The sequence below is a fragment of the Ovis canadensis genome, chromosome 19 (assembly GCF_042477335.2).
Source record: "Ovis canadensis isolate MfBH-ARS-UI-01 breed Bighorn chromosome 19, ARS-UI_OviCan_v2, whole genome shotgun sequence".
Lineage (NCBI taxonomy): Eukaryota > Metazoa > Chordata > Mammalia > Artiodactyla > Bovidae > Ovis > Ovis canadensis.
Window position 1 is genome coordinate 52,304,766 of NC_091263.1, and position 20,256 is coordinate 52,325,021.

Consider the following 20,256-nt stretch of genomic DNA (forward strand, 5'->3'; position numbering starts at 1 on the left):
ATGTTTTTCTGGAACTCTCTTGCTTTTTCCATGGTCCAGTGGATGTTGGCAATTTGATCTCTGGTTCCTCTGCCTTTTCTAAAACCAGCTTGAACATCAGGAAGTTCACGGTTCACGTATTGCTGAAGCCTGGCTTGGAGAATTTTGAGCATTACTTTACTAGCATGTGAGATGAGTGCAATTGTGTGGTAGTTTGAGCATTCTTTGGCATTGCCTTTCTTTGGGATTGGAATGAAAACTGACCTTTTCCAGTCCTGTGGCCACTGCTCAGTTTTCCAAATTTGCTGGCATATTGAGTGCAGCACTTTCACAGCATCATCTTTCAGGATTTGAAACAGTTCCACTGGAATTCCATCACCTCCACTAGCTTTGTTCATAGTGATGCTTTCTAAGGCCCACTTGACTTCACATTCCAGGATGTCTGGCTCTAGGTGAGTGATCACACCATCATGATTATCTGGGTCGTGAAGATCTTTTTTGTACAGTTCTTCTGTGTATTCTTGCCATCTCTTCTTAATATCTTCTGCTTCTGTTAGGTCCATACCATTTCTGTCCTTTATCAAGCCCCTCTTTGCATGAAATGTTCCCTTGGTATCTTGAATTTTCTTGAAGAGACCTCTAGTCTTTCCCATTCTGTTCTTTTCCCCTATTTCTTTGCATTGATTGCTCAAGAAGGCTTTCTTATCTCTTCTTGCTATTTTTTGGAACTCTGCATTCAGATGTTTGTATCTTTCCTTTTCTCCTTTGCTTTTCAGCTCTCTTTTCACAGCTATTTGTAAGGCCTCCCCAGACAGTCATTTTGCTTTTTTGCATTTCTTTTCCATGGGGATGGTCTTGATCTCTTTTGTACAATGTCACGAACCTCATTCCATAGTTCATCAGGCACTCTATCTATCAGATCTAGGCCCTTAAATCTATTTCTCACTTCTGCTGTATAATCATAAGGGATTTGATTTAGGTCATACCTGAATGGTCTAGTGGTTTTCCCTACTTTCTTCAATTTAAGTCTGAATTTGGTAATAAGGAGTTCATGATCTGAGCCACAGTCAGCTCCTGGTCTTGTTTTTGTTGACTGTATAGAGCTTCTCCATCTTTGGCTGCAAAGAATATAATCAATCTGATTTCAGTGTTGACCATCTGGTGATGTCCATGTGTAGAGTCTTCTCTTGTTTTTGGAAGAGGGTGTTTGCTATGACTAGCGCATTTTCTTGGCAAAACTCTATTAGTCTTTGCCCTGCTTCATTCCGCACTCCAAGGCCAAATTTGCCTGTTACTCCAGGTGTTTCTTGACTTCCTACTTTTGCATTCCAGTCCCCTATAATGAAAAGGACATCTCTTTTGGGTGTTAGTTCTAAAAGGTCTTGGAAGTCTTCATAGAACTGTTCAACTTCAGCTTCTTCAGCGTTACTGGTTGGGGCATAGACTTGGATTACTGTGATACTGAACGGTTTGCCTTGGAAACGAACAGAGATGATTCTGTTGTTTTTGAGATTGCATCCAAGTACTGCATTTTGGACTCTTTTGTTGACCATGATGGCTACTCCATTTCTTCTGAGGGATTCCTGCCCGCAGTAGTAGATACAATGGTCATCTGAACTAAATTCACCCATTCCAGTCCATTTTAGTTCGCTGATTCCTAGAATGTCAACGTTCACTCTTGCCATCTCGTTTGACCACTTCCAATTTGCCTTGATTCATGAACCTGACATTCCAGGTTCCTTGAATTGAAGCCAATTCAAGCCCCAGGTTAAAAATTTCTGACCTAGATAAATAACAAATTAGGAGATCATGCTAAGATTATCAGCAGTTGAAAGGGTTGAAAAGAAGTAGTATGTATGGAGTCATTTTCTATTATCTAATTTAATTTCAACCCTTACAACCTCCATGGGAAGTAGGTATTATCATCTCCTTTGACAAAGAGGAATTTAGATTCTGAAAGGTAAAATGCAATGTTTACCAACTTCAAACCCAGGTTTCTAACTCTTAGGTGTACAATCATAAACTGGAGAATTCAAAAAGTCTGATCAATATTCCTAAATATCTTCCAAGACAAAGAGTTTCTGACTTAGTCGTTCATTCATAGTTTCAATTTATCTACATATTTCTTTTCAGTTTAACTTTGTTGACAAGAAGAATTAGTAAGAATTTAACTCCAAAACACTTTTTCCTCAGTAGGAGATAATCTCAATCAAAGACAAAGGAGAAGTGTCTGATAATTTTAAAATGTATTTTCATGCTTAAACAGCCTGACATGAACTATTTGTTAGAAAAACAAAGGCCCTCTGTCTAAAGTGCTGGACATCCTTATACTTATCCCAGAAAATCCACAAAGTCACAAATGAATCGAAAATTGACTGAATTAGAAATTTCAGTCTCTACTTAAAACTGGCAGGCAGAAATTCAGCCATCCTGGCTGCTTCAGCATCTTCTGAATGGTTAGAGAAGCTTAGGGAAAAAAATGGTATCACTAATAGCCACTAATAATTTGATAGGTCAGAAGCACAGACACCAAATTTATGATCCCTTTGTGCCCCAAGACAGGAATTAAGAGGTCCTAGATCTTTTTTGGTAAAATACACTAATGACTATGCCCAAAGAGAAAATAATAAATACAGCAAAAAGTGGATCCAGGCAACTACATTTGGTTGGGTCTCAATCCAGACCAAGTAGTGCAATGAAATACAGACATACTTATTCAACCTCTGTAGGCGAATTACCAATAATTAGCACCATGTTTTCACACAGATTTAGAAACTCTTTATGGGAAATATATCCACATCCAGAGAAGAAAAACTAAGAACAGGAGGAGGTCAGATCCTCTAAAGCTCTACTCCAACTGCTTTCAAGGAGAGTTACCACCTAGTGACTTTAAATTTTTTAAGCCCAGGCAGGCTGCCAATTCAACACTAAAACCGGACTAACAACTGATTTTTCCTATTGCAACATCGCCAGCAAGTCCTGTGTTTTCCCTCTCTTTCCTTTGCTCTCAAACAGCAATTCGCCTTCGCAAAATCAACTAATTTGCTCTCTAATCTGTTACAATTGGAAGCTCTCAGAAAGTTGCCACTGGTATTACTCTTCCTCCTAGTGCCAAGAGGCCAACAAAAAGCTAGTTCAAAAAAACCAAAACTGTGAACATGAAGACAAGACAGGCACTAAAAACAAGAAGTGTGGAGACAGAGTAACAATGGGCCAACTCTGGACTTTAAAATGTTTCTCTTGCCAAAGCTGTACCTATTCTTGGGCCCTTGACAATAACAATGCCAAAATAAATGGCCACACTGAGAAATAAAGTTCCGCTGGGAATATAAACTCAATATTTTGGATACCAAACCTCACTCAAGTCCTTGTCCACTGAAGGAACAGCTTGAACTCAGTCTAGAGAAGATTGGACTCCTTTAGACCTTTCTGACCACCATGTGCCCAGGACTAACACAGGCCTTCGACAGCAAAGGGGACTATTTAAAGAAAAAGAAAACCTGAAGTAAAAGTCTGACAGCTCCTAGATATCTTTCATTTAGAGATCCACACTTAGTTACAGTTATTTCCTTCTACCAAACAGTTTTTATTAAAAACTGACCAATAATTAGATTCTGATTTCACTACATAAGTGCACCAAAGACTTTTTTCAACAGATAAAATTCTGTGACCGCCCCCCGCCCCCGCTGATTTTGACACCTTCATAAAAATACAAAAAAGAAAAAATATCCGATCAACAGCTCCTTGGTTGTGATGATCCTTTTGATTAACCTTTGTAACATAAATCCTATGGAAATAGGCTGTACAGGTAAAGTGCTGTCTTTTTAAAAATTCATTTTTATTGCTGGCAGACAATTACAGGTGGCAAGGTGTCCTTTCCAGAACCCCCTAAGACGTTCGTGGAGACGCTTTTGGAAGCTGAGAATTTCTCCCTCTACTCCTCCCGTTTCATTTGGGTTAAACTCACTGCTGGTCCCAGCGTTCATCACTGGCAATGCGCTTAAACTGCACCCAGCCAGGCCTCCACTGAAGGGCTTTGGATACTCCCGGATATACGGATACTCCCGGATATACGAAGCCTCCGGAAACCGGATTTTCCAAATGCTCCATCCTCCCCTTTCTTCTTTATCAGACAGCATCCTCGCGTGGGAGGAGCGGAGTGGCTCAGGTGGGCTCAAGCTACCGCCCTGGTCAGCCGGCCAGGATACTTCCCCTGGACTTGTACAAACTCCATCAGAGGGCTAGACTCACCTTCGCGACAGAGCCCCATGACTTCGCGGTTTTTCCCAAACTCCTTGTAACTTTCGTCCAATTCCGTCCCTAGGAGATACACACACACAGGAGGAGGGGAGAGGCAGGTCAGTTGCGGAGAGTGTGACGCACGCTCACGCACGCACGGAGTAGGTGCGGGCACCTCCGCGTTCCCCAACCCGGCGATAGCATCTCTGACCCCCGAGGGGGCGGGCCACGGGACGGGGGAGGGGAGAAGGGTCTGAGGATGGGGGAATGGGGGCTGCGCGGGGAAGAGGAGGGCGTGGACACTCACCGTCTTTCCCAGGAAGTTTGGAAGCTTCGACCCACAGATTCCACGACTGTCCCAGCATCGCTTCGGGACTCGGCAAGGGCCGGCGTTCCCCGACGGTCGCCATTGCGGCGGCGGCCGAGGTGGAGGCGGCGCCAGGGCCACCGTCCTCCGGCCGTAGGCGCCGCGGCGGCGGCGGCGGCTGCCGCTGGGGCTGCGGAGGCTGCTGCTGCTGCTGCCGGGCGGCCGCGGCCGCTGCTCCGCCCGCCGCCGCCGCCGCTCGGCGCGGCTCCCCCCTGACGTCATCCGCGGCCCGCTCCGACATTCTTTCCGCTCCTACAATGTAACAAAAAAAGGGGGAAAAGAGTCGCGCGGGGGCTGCTTTTAAGGAGGCGCCGGGGAGTTCCGGCGGCGTGCGCGGCCCGCGGGCCGGGTGGGGCGCGCTGACAGCGCCCCCGGCCGCCCAGACCCCCAGCTCGCCTCCTCCTACCCCCACCCCCCACATCCCCCGCCTTGGGCGCAAAGTCCGCGGCGCGGGCTCGCTTTCGATTTCGACTCCAGTGCCCCTCGGGGGAGGGGACGAGAGCCGGCGGGCCGCCACCGCGGCGTAGGGTCCCCAGCCTGCCTCCGCCGCGGAGACCCGGCGCGGAGGCCGGCGCCCAGAGCTGCCCCCGCCTCAGCCCCGCGCCTCGCCGCGGCGGCCCACGGCGGGGAGGCCCGAGACGCACCCCCGGCCCCCAGGCTGCCCACCCTGAGGCCGCTCGCATCCCTGGGCCGGGCCCGGCGGCCCCGCTCCTTCCTTCCGTCCGCGCGTCCGTCCGAGCGGCGGCGCCCGGCCGGCTCCCTTAAGCGGAGGCGCCTCCCGCCGCCTCCTCCCCCTCGCCGGTCCCTCCCTCTCAGCTCTCTCGGGCGAAGTTTGCACGTCAAGCCCCCGGAGTGGAGCCAGGGCGAAGTCGGAAACGCAGCCACCTATGGAGGAACCAGCCGGCCGGCCGGCCCCGGGGCACCAGCGGGCGGCGTAGCTGTCGGGCCTTCCCGCCCGGGTCCAATCCAGAGAGCAGGGGCGGATTCAAGGAGCTCTTCGCTCTCAGCTCGCGAGCGGCCGCGCGGCTGTCAAAAGCATGAATGGGAAGCCGCCGCTGAGCGGGACTCCTAGCGCGGAGGAAACCACTGGCAGGCGAGGAAATGCAGCCCAGGTGCTGTCCCAGGTGTCGGCCCGAAGCCCGCCACGGGAGATCAGCGCGTGCTCCCGGGTTACTTGAGCTCGTTCAGCAAAGAGGAGACCATGAAATCAGTGTAAGATGCAGTGGAGGAGACAGAGACCGAGGCGAATCCGTTTACATGTTTTAGAGACACGACTCCAAATTTCTATATTTCCCTTTCCAATGCTCCTGGAAGTGATTCATTCACTACCACCCCCACCCCTCCTCACCACCCCACCACCCCCAAGTCTAATTAGTTTTAATTCAAGCTGTTGGTCTCTCCCTCCCCCTTTATGATTTCTTTGCCTGGGCAGGGCGAGAAGCTAGGGCTTAGGTGAATGTACAGCATTCCTAGAAAATACTGTTTTCTATTAGATATTGTTCACTCAAGCACTGGCCCACAAAACTTAGCACCCTTCCGCAATACACACATTGCGCGTACAGCTTTTGCTCAAGTGATGGGTAAAGACGGTAAAATAAAGGGCTACTTAATGCACTAAAGCACCTGAGGTACTTGAAACAGTAGCAGACCACATCAAGCGCTTTTAATTAAGTGTTCTTAGCATTACTGTTACTTCAAACTGTGTGAAAAATCTGCAGCCTGAGACAGAAACAAGGATTTTAATCAGCATGTTTCACATAGCAGTAATATCCGCACTCCTGAGGCACGCGTGTCATAGCTGCTTACTTAGAGGGGCTTTCCTTAGATGGGGAAAAAGCAGGCTTATTCATTTTTAAAAATTATTATTCATGTTTTTTTTCTTAATCTGGAACATCTGATGTTACAGAGGTGGCCAACTTACCTGCAAAAGTCCAACCCTCAGAAATATAAAGATATTTAAAGAAGAGTAAAAAATAATGTAACGTTATTGCATCCTAAACTCAACCCAGGGCTCCTGTGGAAAGTACTTATTTTAGGTTCAAAATTTGAGGGCTTTAGTGGAAAAAAATTTAAAAATTACATGTATATGCATTTATTTTTAAAATGTTTAGAAATAAGTGTGTAAATTTTTTCCTGGATGACATGCAAACAAAAGTTCCCAAAAATGAAGTTATGGATGCTTCCTGTCCTTATCTAAGAAGCAGGAAAAAAAAAAAGAATAACCAAAAATAGTAGAAATGATTGGTAGGATAAAAAATCATTTCTAAAGTTTTAACTTCCAACAGAAGAGGATCAATGAGAAAAAATGCATAGGTAAAACATAATTTCCTTAGTAGTTCAGTTCCTAACTTGTAAGGAAGGCCCTCAATCTTCATGTCACCAATGTAGACCTTCAATTTTTCATTCATCCAAATCACTGAAAAATCTGTAGAATTACAGAAATACATTAAAAAAAAAAAAAACACCTAACAATGATTTTCTGTGACTAAAGCACACAGTTTATGGATTATTTTGTATCTTGCAATATTCTACATTTAAGAAAAACAAAAATTTGAATTTTATGGCATTTGGAGCTGCCATTAAAAAGAAAAGCTTAGGGCCACCCAGGTATGTAGGTTCCAAAGAGAGTTTGCTTATTGAGTTCAGCCCTTCTGATCTCTGAGAGTACAGGATGAAAATTAAAATAAGGGGAAGAGTGGCAAACATGAAGGACAGCCCTACTTCAAGATACTGCTCGATTTCCCCCTTTTGACACGTGAAAATACTTCACGATTCACTAATATGACTTAAAGGTAATGAGGGTCAATATGGCAATTTGTAATACTTCAACTTCCATCCTTATTCCAGTTTCATACCTCCCCCCTCTTTTTGACTGGTTTAATAAAGAAAATACAACAGGGCTTAAAATAAAAATACTAAATATCCTCTTAGCATTATGATAGTTATTAAGAGAAATTGTTACTAATAGCAGCTATCAATTATTGGGTACCTACTAGGTGCCAAGCATTGTTGGAGGTACCTTTTTGCATTAGCTCTATTAATATTCACAGCTGTGTAAAGCAGGAGTTGTATTACTATTTACAGATGAGGAAAACGAGGGAGGGCTCTGGAGCCAGTCCCTATGAATTTTTTCTGAGTTCATATAGTGGCTCTTCACTTACAAACTATGTAACGTAAGCCAGTTACCTAACTTACTTGGATCATCAGTTTCCTAACCTGTAAAATAAAGATAAAGCCAGGTTCCTTTTGAGGACTGCATGAAAAGATACATGGAAAGCACAAAAAAAAGACAAAACAAACACTATAAACAAGTATCTTATATCACACTGAACAATTCAGATAAATTCTTATCTGAGAACTGCGTTACCAAGTTGCAGATGTGAGCACCAAGAGAATGACAGGCAGTTTCTGGCCATCTCTCTTTTCCTGCAGCCAATGCCTTTTACCAGATTCTCTTCACCCATGAAAAGTCCTAACTCCTTCTAGAACATGCAGTTTCTGATATCCAGAGATGGTTTGGGTTTCCCAATGGGTTGAATGAGTAACCAACAAAAGCCAAAACTGCTAGCTGAGAAAAGTACAGTGTTCTGAAACTCAAATTTAGGCAACATTTAAAAAGTGTTCTTATATAAAGACACTCCCTATAACCAAGATTACAACAGAAATTCAAAAACTTGGTTTGATAATAAGGATGACCTGATGACTTCTTACCTAAACACCCCTCTTCTGCATCCAAAAAAAAAATGTAAAACCATGAGCAGTACAATTTACATTCAATTATTATTTTCATATAAGTGTTCCTTGTATGCTATCGATCAATTCTCCTACCTGTATACTTCTGATGCTGTCTTACAGTTCTGAAGATCTTCAGTATCTGTCTGCACAGATAAATGATAGGTTTTATAAGGTTTGAGTAATGAAGATTCAACTCATCAAACAGGTTCTGCTTACCTACCACGTATCAGGCACTCTGTTAGGCACCAGGCTGAACACAACACAGTAATTTCACTGAGGACATGAGAAGTAGGAGTTTTTTAAATTCATCAAAATGCTCTTATGGAAAAAGCTGTCACCACCAATTAAACTGCATGTGGCTTAAGAACTAGGCCGTCAGAAGTGAAACGCTGCCAAGTTTTGAGCATTTCATCCCTTCCAGGGATGTATTTAAAAGGTGGCCTTACTTCACCATCCAAATTTAGGGATGTTCCCAGTAGGTGCCAAGGGTAACAAGGTCTCTCTTTACAAAAAGGATTCTCTGCACAGCACAGAATTGTAAAATGCTTTGTTCAAAGGCCAAAGGCATCACTAAATGCAAAACAAAACAACAAAACAATCTTTAAATCCAGTTTAACGTAAAATGGCTGAAACTGTCTAAAACTTTTCTAAGATGCAAGACCCCACATGACCAGTCTTTTTGTTTGGAAAGAACCACTAGTCCCAATACAACATTTTAATAAACCTGAAAACTAGCAACTACAGTATATTTATGTGTGCAAATTACAGGGTTGATAACAGAGATTCTCCATCATCAACCCCAAAGGACTGCAATCATTTGAGTAACAAGAAACTCGAAACTACTGAATTAGGAATGTGTTGCCGTGGGTTTCTTTCTTCCTAAAATTGGCTGTGCCTTTGTTTACAGCCTTTCTCCCTTCTCTGACCACCTCACTCTCTTTCCTTTTTAATTCTCCAGACAGAGCCAGGGCTCTCTTCTGCGTAAGGGGTATGTCCAGGCCAGGCCTCTCCTTAACTGTGCTCCCTCTAATGAAATACCTTCTGGCCTGTTATGGATACATGAGTATTCCAGTAGGGGGAGAACAGTGGAAAAAACTGAATTCATCAGCTCAGTGGCTGGAACTGCTGAAAATCAAGCGCAAAATTAGGAATAATAAAGACAGTTGAAAAAGTAGAGACTTAAAGATGTAGGTAATTATCTTTTTAAAGACTTAACCTTGGCTTCTCCGGTGGTCTAGTGATTGGAAGTCTGCCTCGCAATGCAGGTGACACTGGTTCCATCCCTGGTCTGTGAAGATCCCACATGCTGCAGAATATCTAAGCCTATGCACCACAATTACAGAACCCATGCTCCTGAGCCACAACTACTGAAGCCCACGTGCCCTACAGCCCATGCTCCACAACAAGAGAGTAGCCCCAGCTTGTCACAACTAGAGAAAGCCTGCCTGCAGCAACAAAAACTCAGCACAGCCAAAAATAACTAAAAATCATATATAAAAGACTTAACCTGTATGTGTAGTCATTCTATTAACTATGTCATTTGCCCAAAAGTTCAAAGCTTTAAATTTTTGGTCTGTTTTCTTAATCATACGTGTGTAGCTCGTACAAGTTCTCCCAAAGAATCATTTACCAATAATAGTAAACTGCTTTGAAAGAGAGAAAATTTAACAATACACATAAAGAAGGTATTAACATATAACTTTAAACCGAATAACACCCAAATGTTTCTAGGAATTTGATACTAGCCTGTAATTTTAAATGATTCACAAATTTCATTTAAAATCTTCATTTAGAGCCTTAAAGTTAAAAGAGTTCTTTTAAAAATAGAGGAAAAGGATTAAGTTATAGAAATGGAATGGAAAAATTGGACTAATGTTTAGCTATAAAAAGAGGCTGACTGTATAGTCATAGTTCTAGTACACTGCCTCAGATGCAATAAAATGCAAAGATTAAACACACTGTTAAAAATAATTCCCTATGTCACCTTTGTACCAATCAGCTTTCACTGAAGATGGTGAACTATCACCATCTTTTGGGCCCAGCAGTTAAGAGGATGTGTTCTGCAGCCAATACACCCAAGCTGAATCCCAGCTCTACCACTTATTTACTGTATAACTCTGGGGAAAGTGGAACTTCTCTCGCTCGGGCTGTTTCCTCATTTATAAAATGATGTAAAACAAGAGTATCTACTTTATAAGGAGTATTAAGAAAGTTATCAGTACAAAAGTACCCTACCCTACAGGCTTCCCAGATGGCACAGAGATAAAGAATCTGCCTGCCAATGCTGAAGACATGAGTTGGATCCTTGGATCGGGAAGATCTCCTGAAGAAGGAAATGGCAACCCACTCCAGTATTCTTGCCTAGAAAATCCCATGGACAGAGGAACCCAGCAGCTGCAATCCATAGGGTCGCAAAGAGTCAGACACGACTGGACACACATACACCACACCCTGCTGCTGCTGCTGCTGCTAAGTCGCTTCAGTCGTGTCCGACTCTGTGCGACCCCAGAGATGGCAGCCCACCAGGCTCCCCCGTCCCTGGGATTCTCCAGGCAAGAACACTGGAGTGGGTTGCCATTTCCTTCTCCAATGCATGAAAGTGAAAAGTGAAAGTGAAGTCCCTCAGTCGTGTCCGACTCCTAGCGACCCCATGGACTGCAGCCTACCAGGCTCCTCCGCCCAGGGGATTTTCCAGGCAAGGGTACTGGAGTGGGGTGCCATCGCCTTCTCCGGCACCACACCCTACTCTATAGCTATTATTACTAGCACCCCGCCTGTCACATAGAAAGCCCAATTCTATTCTAGCCATGCTATGCTATCATCATTCTTGCAGGGTAAAGCATAGCGTCAGTTATGTCAGTCTTTGCTCCAACACTTTCAGGGGCTCATCACCGATCCCTCAACTTATAACCACTCCTTTCATAGCACTTCAGGTCTTTAACAGTTGGCCCCAGGCCCAGCTCCACCACATCTACAGCGTTCCCTCTTGCAGGTACCCTACAGTCCGGCTAAAATGACCAAATCATAGTACCGAGTATGCTCTCCCTCCACATCCCAGCTCTCAAGTCTTTGTTCACATGGATCACACCATCTATAAAACTACTCTTCTTTGGCTAAAATCCTACAGTCACATCCCCCCCTCACATTCTGTTTCCTTAACAAAATCTTTCCTGATCTCTCACACTAAGCTCACAGGATCTCATACACCTCTAAATCTAAATTGGACCTCCTGGACCAAGGTTAAGGGTAGTATATGTCCTGAAATCATGGTGACAATGAGATATATGTTTAGTCTCCCATGGATTAACAGTTCGCATTCCCAACATAAGCGTGTCATTTGGAACATGGAAACCACCTCCTCACAAACTGTAATATGTATGGTCTCCAGGTCCCTAAGCAAAATGCCTTAGGGCTGAACTCTAGGACTAACTGAAAGTGTGCTACTACAAGAGGGAAGGAACAACATAGCTCTTTTCTTCCTTTTTCTGCAGCAAAGTTCCAGCCCTAAGCAAGGACATAGATCCAGCAAACACAGCTCCCCTAATTGCCACACCCTTTGTGTACATTGATTCAGGAACCCATCCGGGTTTGAACTGCTTCCCCACAGACAGACTGTTCCACAAAGGTTTGCATCCCTTTCCACCTCCAACATAAAACCTTCTTTTCCTTGGTAGAGAGAGATAGCATGCAGATTTACATTTCACTAACATGTGAATGAATGGCTGCAAATGAATACAGGTCCCTATCTTCAAGCCCCAACCCACACAAATATTTTCTTATACAAAGGGAGAGACCTGAACCCAAATGACTCTCTAGATTTCATGGTCCCTAAACCCTTTTTCCCAGAAAGACACAATTACTTCATTCTCATGGCAACTTTGATTTTAAATGGTACCATCTATGACTTAAGGCTAAGTTTCAACATTTTAACCAGTTTTATGCTTCTGACCAGCATAATATCTGCAGGACACACAGACCTTGATCCTGCTCTCCGCTTTCTATCGCTTTCTCCTCTCCACCCAAGTGCTCGAAGTGAAGGAACCTCAGGAGCAGAAAAGGTAAACCAAAACAAAACCACCACTGGTGAGACTCGACTTTTGCCGCTTTCCAGAGCTTCTTGTCTTCACTCCAGACAACAGGTATTTTCACAGAACATTTTTCCCCATCGGTTTCTGGGGAAAGGGGCAACGCAGCTGCAGTCACAAGTGGATGGTTAGAAGGCTGCAATCCAACTTACTAAGTATTTCTTACAAAACAAGGCCAAACAGATAAACTGAACTTCATTGAAATTATCAAACTTTTGTGCTTCAAAGGACACCTTGAAGGAAGTGAAAAGAACCCAGAGAATGGAGAAAATTTTTGCAAATCCTTTACCTGATAAGGGACTTGTATGTAGAATGTATAAAGAACTCTTACATCTAAAACTAAAAAGGACAAATAATCCAATTTTTACAAATCAAAAAGTTCTCAATAGACATTTCTCCAAATAAGATAATACAAATGACCAACAAGCACATGAAAAGATGCTCAACATTTTTTGTCATAAGATAAATACAAACGAAAGTTACAATGAGATATCACACCACACCCTCTAGGATGGCCAGTAAGGAAATAAAAACAAACAAGAACAGAAAATGGCAAGTGTTGGTGAGGATGTGGAGGAATCAATGTATATTGTTGATGGGAAAGTAAATGGTGCAGCCCCTGTGGAAAACAGTTTGACAGTCCTTTAAAAGGTTAAACAAAGAATTACAATATGATCCAGCAATTCCACTTCTAGATGTTCACTCAAAGAACTGAAAGCAGGCACTCAAAGAGATACCTGTACATCAACGTTCATAAGGGCATTTTTCACAAAGCCAAAACATGGAAGCAACCCAGGTGTCCACCAACTGAAGAATGCCTAAATAAAATGTGGTATAGCCACACAATAGAGTATTATTCACCCATTAAAAGGAATGAAATACTGATAAATGCTACAATACAGATAAACCTCAAAAACATGCAAAATAAAAGAAGCAAGACACAAAAAGTCACATATTGCATGATTTCATTTATGTGAAATATCCAAAACAGTTAAATCCATAGAAACAAAGCAGATGAGCGGCTTCCAGGATCTGGTTAGAGAGAAGAGAGAAGGATGGAAAGTGACTGCTTTATGGAAACAATGTCTCCTTTGGGACTGATGCGATAATTTTAGACCATATAGAGGTGCTGTCTGTGCAAGACTGTCAATGTTTTAAAAATGATTCAAATGGTGAGTTTGCAGCATTTATATTATATCTCAATAAAGCTATTTTTTAAAGCCAACAATAAAATTTGGAAAATTTCACACAAAATTTCAGGTTGACTTCTCTTGAAAAACCTCTATGATCTCATACCATTGACCACAAGGTCCTCATAACAAGATGGAGTTGAACAAGTTGGAGCAGAGGCTGGTCTTGGAGCCCATTTCTGCCACTGACCATCCATCAACCTGTTACCAAAATGTAACAGGACACATTTTGTCTGTGCCTTGGTTAACTTTTCTGCAAAAGGAGGATCAAACCATATCTACCTCATCAGGTTGTTACAAGGAGTTAACAAATTAATATGGTTAGAAGAATGCCTGGCAAATAGTAAGAGCTCATCAAGTGTTAGTTACTTTTACACTTTATGATACTGTGTTTTCTTTGTAATAAGAGGTAAATGGCATTTGCTTTTCATTTTTTGTTGTTGTTGTCTTTACAAATGGAGGTCTAGCACGTAATATAGCAATCCAAAAGAAAGAAGTAGAAAGACAGCCAAGATATAAGTATTTTTAAGGGATATACAAAACACTATGCATAAATCATGCCACTTTTGTGAAAATAAATATAACAATAAATCTATGTATAGAAAACAGTAGATAACTATAGACTTACAGGTAGTAGAGAGGGAAGGAATGTAATTAAAGGGGCTTTTTATTAGGGTTTATATAATGTTTACATTTTTCCCAGCTTTACTGAAATATAACTGACACAACGGATTGTGTATGTTTAAGGTGTACAATGTGATGATTTGAGATACTTGAGAAAGATCCACAGATATGGATACACAGAGCTTCACAGGTGGTGCCAGTGGTAAAGAATCCACCTGCCTGCCAAAGTAGGAGACACAGAAACGCAGCTTCTATCCCTGGGCCGGGGAGATCCCTTGGAGTAGGGGGTGCCTCCCCACTCCAGCGTCCTTGCCTGGGAAATGCCATGGGCAGAAGAGCCTGGTGGGCTACAGTCTAGGGGGCCACAAAGAGTTGGACACAACTGAGTGACTAAGCATGGACATATATATCTCCAAACAATTACCACAATCAAGGTTAGCTGATGTATCAGTCACCTCACATAGCTACCTAATATTTTTTAATAGCAAACATTCATAATCAGGAACTATAATAAGCATGCTTTTTTTCAAGATTAGGAAATTCTAAATTAATTTTGTTTGAGACTTCCATGAGAGTATCATGAAATTCAATGAGGTGAGCAGAAATATCCTAGACTGATAAAGCCAGGGACTGCTTGCTTTGCTTTGAAACCCAGAGGCTGCACCAACCTTGCTTCAGTTTCCTTCTTAAGAACCTGTGGAGCGGACACTGCTGGGTTTTAACGCTGCCAACAGAAGAGAATCTAAACTGCTTGCCAGGCAGTCAACAACTTTCACTACCTGACTCAACATCCTTTTTTTTTCTTCTAGCTTTATCATCTGTCACACCCCCTTACAAAGACTCCACTCTAGCTAGACAAGATGTAAAACATGTATCCTTCAAATACTTTTCCACATGCCATCCTTTTTTTAAAAAAAATTGAGGTAATATTCACATAACATAAAATTCACCATTTTAACCATTTTAAATGTACAACTTAGTGACACTGAGTGTACTCACAATGTGATGCAATCATACTCACAGCCTTGTCTAGAACATGTCATCACCCTGAAAGGAAACCCTATACCCACTAAGCAGTCACTCCCCATCTCCCATCCCTCCCCTAGCCCCTGGAAACCACATGTTTTCTTTCTCAATAGATCTGCCTATTTTGGGTATTTCACAATATTGAAGCAATACAGTATGTGACTTCTTGTGTCTGACTTCTTTCAGTTAGCATACGGTTCAAGGTTCACCCAGGTTGGAGCACATATCTGTAACTTCTTCTACTTTATGGCAGAATAAAATTCCACTGTATGCGGATATATCATCATTTACTGATCCATTCCTTGGTTGACGGATGTTCGGGTTCTTTCCACCTTTTTACTTCTATGACTAGCTGCATGCCATTATTTTTTCCCTTTGTTCAGCTTCATGTGATAATCAAAATCAAGCTTTCATGTGAGGTTCAAATCCATTCTGACCTTTTCCCAAGCTAGCCTTGTCCCAAAGTCCTCACCTTTCTCTTACCTCCTTTATCACTTCTATACCCAAAGTAGCGAAGTGTCAGCACATGGCAGAATCCCACAGACTTATTCGGCTTGACTCAAATTCTTTTTTACATTGCTAACTTTGAAAACAATCAAGAAAATTCATTAAGGTTAAGTTTTCCATTTTCTTAACATTTTGATGGGTCTGGGTTATTTCAGTAACCACAGTTTTAACTGCTCTCACTGTTTTTACCCTTGCTCCCTATACCCTAACTGAATACACAGAGTGCCCAGAGTGGTTTTATTAAAACAGAAGGCAGATCACTGTATTTACTTATTATATTTGCTATCTGTTATCTGTTCCAGTGGCACAATGGCAGGGGCTTGTGTTCCTTTCATTTACTAATTAATACTCAGTGCCCAGAAGAGCACACAGCATGTAAGCAGGCACTCCACTAATACTTGCTGAATGGATTTTGGGGCCTACAGTCAGCTGGTACTGAAAAAGTGAGCCCTTTGAGATTGGTCATGAATCTAATAGTTTCTCATAGTTTTACCTCGTGCATTTCATTCCTCCACACATCTGATCCCTGCAGACTTGAGTCTGTGATACTCCTGTAAGCCCTTGTCACTGGTTTCCTGGTACCCTATTGTATGTACCACTCTGATGGCAGAAAGCGAGAAGGAGCTAAAGGGCCTTTTAATGAGGGTCAAAGAGAAGAGTGAAAAAGCTTGAAACTCAACATTACAAATAAGATCATGGCATCTGGTCCCATCACCTCATGGCAAACAGAAGGGAAAAAACTGGAAGCAGTGACAGATTTTATTTTTTTGGGCTCCAAAACCACTGCAGACAGTGACTGCGGCCATAAAACTAAAATACACTTGCTCCTTGGAAGAAAAGCTATGACAAACCTAGACTGCATTAAAAAGCAGAGACGTTACTTTGCCAACAAAGTTCAGTATAGAGAGCTGGACCATAAAGAAGGTTGAGCACCAAAGAATTAATGTTTTTCAATTGTGGTGCTGGAGAAGACTCTTGAGAGTCCCTTGGACTGCAAGGAGATCAAACCAGTCAACCCTAAAGGATATCAACCGTGAATATTCATTGGAAGAGCTGATTCTGAAGCTAAAGCTCCAACACTTTGGCCACCAAATGTGAAGAACTGATTCACTGGAAAAGACCCTGATGCTGAGAAAGACTGAAGGCAAAAGGAGAAGAGCAAGGCAGAGAATGAGATGGTTGGATGCCATCACCAACTCAATGGCCATGAATTTGAAAAAACTCCGGGAGATAGTGGAGGACAGAGGAGCCTGGCGTGCTGCAGTCCATGGGGTTGCAAAGAGTCAGACATGACTTAGCAACTGAACAGTAACAATCCTATTGTATTTTATTTTTCATCAGAATAGTAGTCTGTGAAAATCACCTCCTATTGCTCTCTTTTCCTCTTCAGGGACAATCCTGCACACAGTAGAAGCTCAGTAAACAATTATGGACTAACGAGCTCCTTTAGCATTTCTGTCAGATATGTTTTCTCTCTACTTTCTCCTCTCACCTCCTCATATCCCACCCCTGCCAGCTGCTGATCACCATCTAGGAAAGTCCTGCTTCTCTTTCCTCTGGCGCTTTTTAGACATTCCACAGAGAATGCCATCCTCGGTGATGACTGTGATGATCACTGCAAGATACCTCTGCACTACTGGCCTTTCGGCTTTGGGCAGGAAAATTTTAAGGGCCGCCTATTTTGAAGGTTGAGACTACATAGCTACCCAGTCTTATGTTCTTCTAAATACCTTAACGAAACTGCCACATCCTTCTAGAAGCTCCTGTTTCTGCTTCGTCATGGTCAAGATGCATGTTCATGTTGTCCACGATGACTCTGTCTTTGCTACAGATGCCTATAACCTGACAGAAGCACTGCAGTTTGTCATCTAAATATGTAAGCTGATCAGTTTCAGAGGCTGAAACTCTTTTGGTCTTTCCTGTTTGGATTCTTTTCAGTTTTATTCTTCAATGACTCATCTTAAACTGCATCTTAACTTGGAAGCCCCCTCATTTCTTTTAAGAGTAGATGGGAGCATAGATCTCTTTTTTTTTTAATAATAAAAATTCCTCCAGCAATTTTTCTCCTTTTTCACATTATATGAAACATACCACCTTCCTCCCCAGATAGTTAAGTGGAAAATCACAATCGTGTAGTGAGAAACTCAATGAACAGCGGCTGCTATCTTTGTGAATATCTGGGACTGCTCATGAGCTGAGAGCTTTCTGGCAGGCTGGGCAAAGACGCTGGGCCCAGAAAGTGCGCCTGAAGTCCTCCTGCCTGTTTTACAATTTCCTTAAACTCTCCCCTGCCCTGGGCAGCTGGGTCTACATTGCTTGTAGAGAGAAGAAAACAGGAGTTTGGCAAAGTGAAACAGGACAAAATACAAGAGCACATCTTTACACAGCTTTACAGGAAAAGATGACTATAGATGGGGGGCGGCGGGGAAGGTGGTAGGGGTAGATTTCCCAGGTGGTAGGGGTAGATTTCCTATCTCCAAAATATTCCAAAATTCTTACTGAATTTGGGGGAGGGAGGGTTATTTTGAAGATTTTAATCTGACAAACATCTAAAATTACTGTACTCTAAAATTCACTGTCATTTCACATTAATATGATCATATTTGGGGTTATGCTTAAAATTGAAGATCTTACTCAGATACCTTAAATTTCAAAAATTACCATTGTTTGGTAGAACTCAAACTCTTATCATCAGAGGCACTGCAGCATTTATTCAGCCCTGCTATGGTGAAAGAGCAAGTTACCTTTTCTCTGGAGGGCTGGCCAAAAATCTGGATCAATTCACTAGTGGATCTTCATCTGCTGTGATTGTAGCAGCTCTTTCTTCTTAATTTTATTCAGACCTACCAAAAAAAAGAAAACAGGCAAAGCGATGAAACAATGGATAAAATGAATCAGAAATCTACAGTCTCATTAGTTGCCAGGGTCCCCAAATTAATATATGTGCTTTAAAATGTCAAAGTGTTAAAATTCGAGGCACTGTACCAGTTTAACAACAAACTCAATTCAATTTTTTTTACAATGAATTTAATTGGCTATATTTATACAATAAACTAAGAACAAATGACTGCTCAATATGTACAGAGTCAGCCTCCTGGGGCTTAAAATCACTGTGTGTAATTTGCCACTAATGAGTTTTCACTTAATTTTTAAAATGGCTATTCAGGAAGCCTGCTCCTATGAAACCTGTCAAAATCACAGATTTAAACACACACACACACACACACACACACAAGACACTGAGTGAGAATATTATTTGGAGAGCTCTTTCTGTCCTTTATCATTCAGCAGTTTATAAAAGCAATTTATAATGGTACAGACAGGAAACAAAAGCTCAGTTAAACCATCTTTCTAAAAAGCACACATACACACACAGACACAGACACACACACAAACCCACTCCCTTATCTAAGTATTTTTGTACTTGTGCTTACATGCACATTTAAAGTAGAATGTGGGTACTATTCAAATTAATTGGGGGGGGGGGCGCGCACTAAGGTACAGAATCAAGGGACCGGAGATTAACAAGCCAGAGTTAGAAATTAAGCTGGTGTTCAAGGCTGACAGGCAGCAGGAGAGAAAGAACAGCAAATATGGGCAGTGACACAACTATGGCACAGATGCTGTTCAAGTATAAAGCACAAGGCAGGCTGCTTTCATATGAAAAATTCACTAGCAATACACTTCTCTTCCTATAATCCTCACTGGCTATTCATAAAGGTTGGGAGGCAGGAATACTGCTTTCCTCAACTCATATTTATTATCATACATTCGAAGATGGCAAGCCAAATATTTCTAAGGTTTGAGGTGCTAGTAAAGCTTCTGCCAAACTCGGTGGCTGAAATTCTATGCCATGTTTGAACATTTATTCAAAATTACCTTTATTGGCTTTTAAGTTGCTCCTGGATCATATCCCTCCCTTCTCCCTTTTTAAACAGTTTGTTTTATTCACTCATGGAATATTATTCAGCAATGTAATCATTCCTACAATCTTTATAAGCCAGCTGTTTCTCAGATTTCTAATTGCATCCCAGTCTCGTACCTTTTAAAAGTTTTTTCTCTGATTTCTATTGTAGTGTTTCTTTTCTGCCTTATTTCCAATAAAAGCCACTATCCTGTTTAACATGTCTGTCCTGAGCCAAAATTCATTTCTTTGCATTCTAAACAGCTATGCCAAATTTTACAGCTATGCCAAATCACTCCAAGGGAACCTACAAATTCCCAGGAAAGAAGCAGCCACTAGCCACCTCCCTGATGGTTATTCCTTCAAGGTAGACTGGAGATGCAGACAGAAGAACACTGGCATCGTATGTGCTTGACCTTACTTCTCCAGGTCAAGCTAGTTTTCAGTTTTCCATCAGGATACTTCATCTACATCTCCAAGTATTCAAGGAAGTCATCAGATCTTGAGTGCTGCAAAATTTCCCCCAAGACAGTGTTTGCCTTTAAAAGAATTCACCATTTACTGGCCTGAATACTGTAAAAATGCTTTAAGAGAAACCCT

The 20,256-nt window shown here is 42.3% G+C and overlaps 1 protein-coding gene across 3 annotated transcripts in view; it reads right to left on the minus strand.

Moving 5' to 3' along the window:
• Nucleotides 1-20,256, minus strand: part of ATXN7 (ataxin 7) — a 136,507-nt gene that overhangs the window by 89,523 nt on the left and 26,728 nt on the right. For 2 of the 3 annotated variants that reach the window (XM_069561771.1, XM_069561770.1), the window contains exons 2-4: nucleotides 18,497-18,595; nucleotides 4,526-4,837; nucleotides 4,231-4,299 (exon numbers count right to left, since the gene is read on the minus strand). In XM_069561771.1, the coding sequence (XP_069417872.1) occupies nucleotides 4,231-4,299; nucleotides 4,526-4,826 (370 nt within the window). In that variant the 5' untranslated portion in view covers nucleotides 4,827-4,837; nucleotides 18,497-18,595. Of the gene's footprint in view, nucleotides 1-4,230; nucleotides 4,300-4,525; nucleotides 4,838-5,251; nucleotides 5,388-18,496; nucleotides 18,596-20,256 lie in introns of those variants that run through there. The other variant, XM_069561769.1, reaches the window with a different exon arrangement.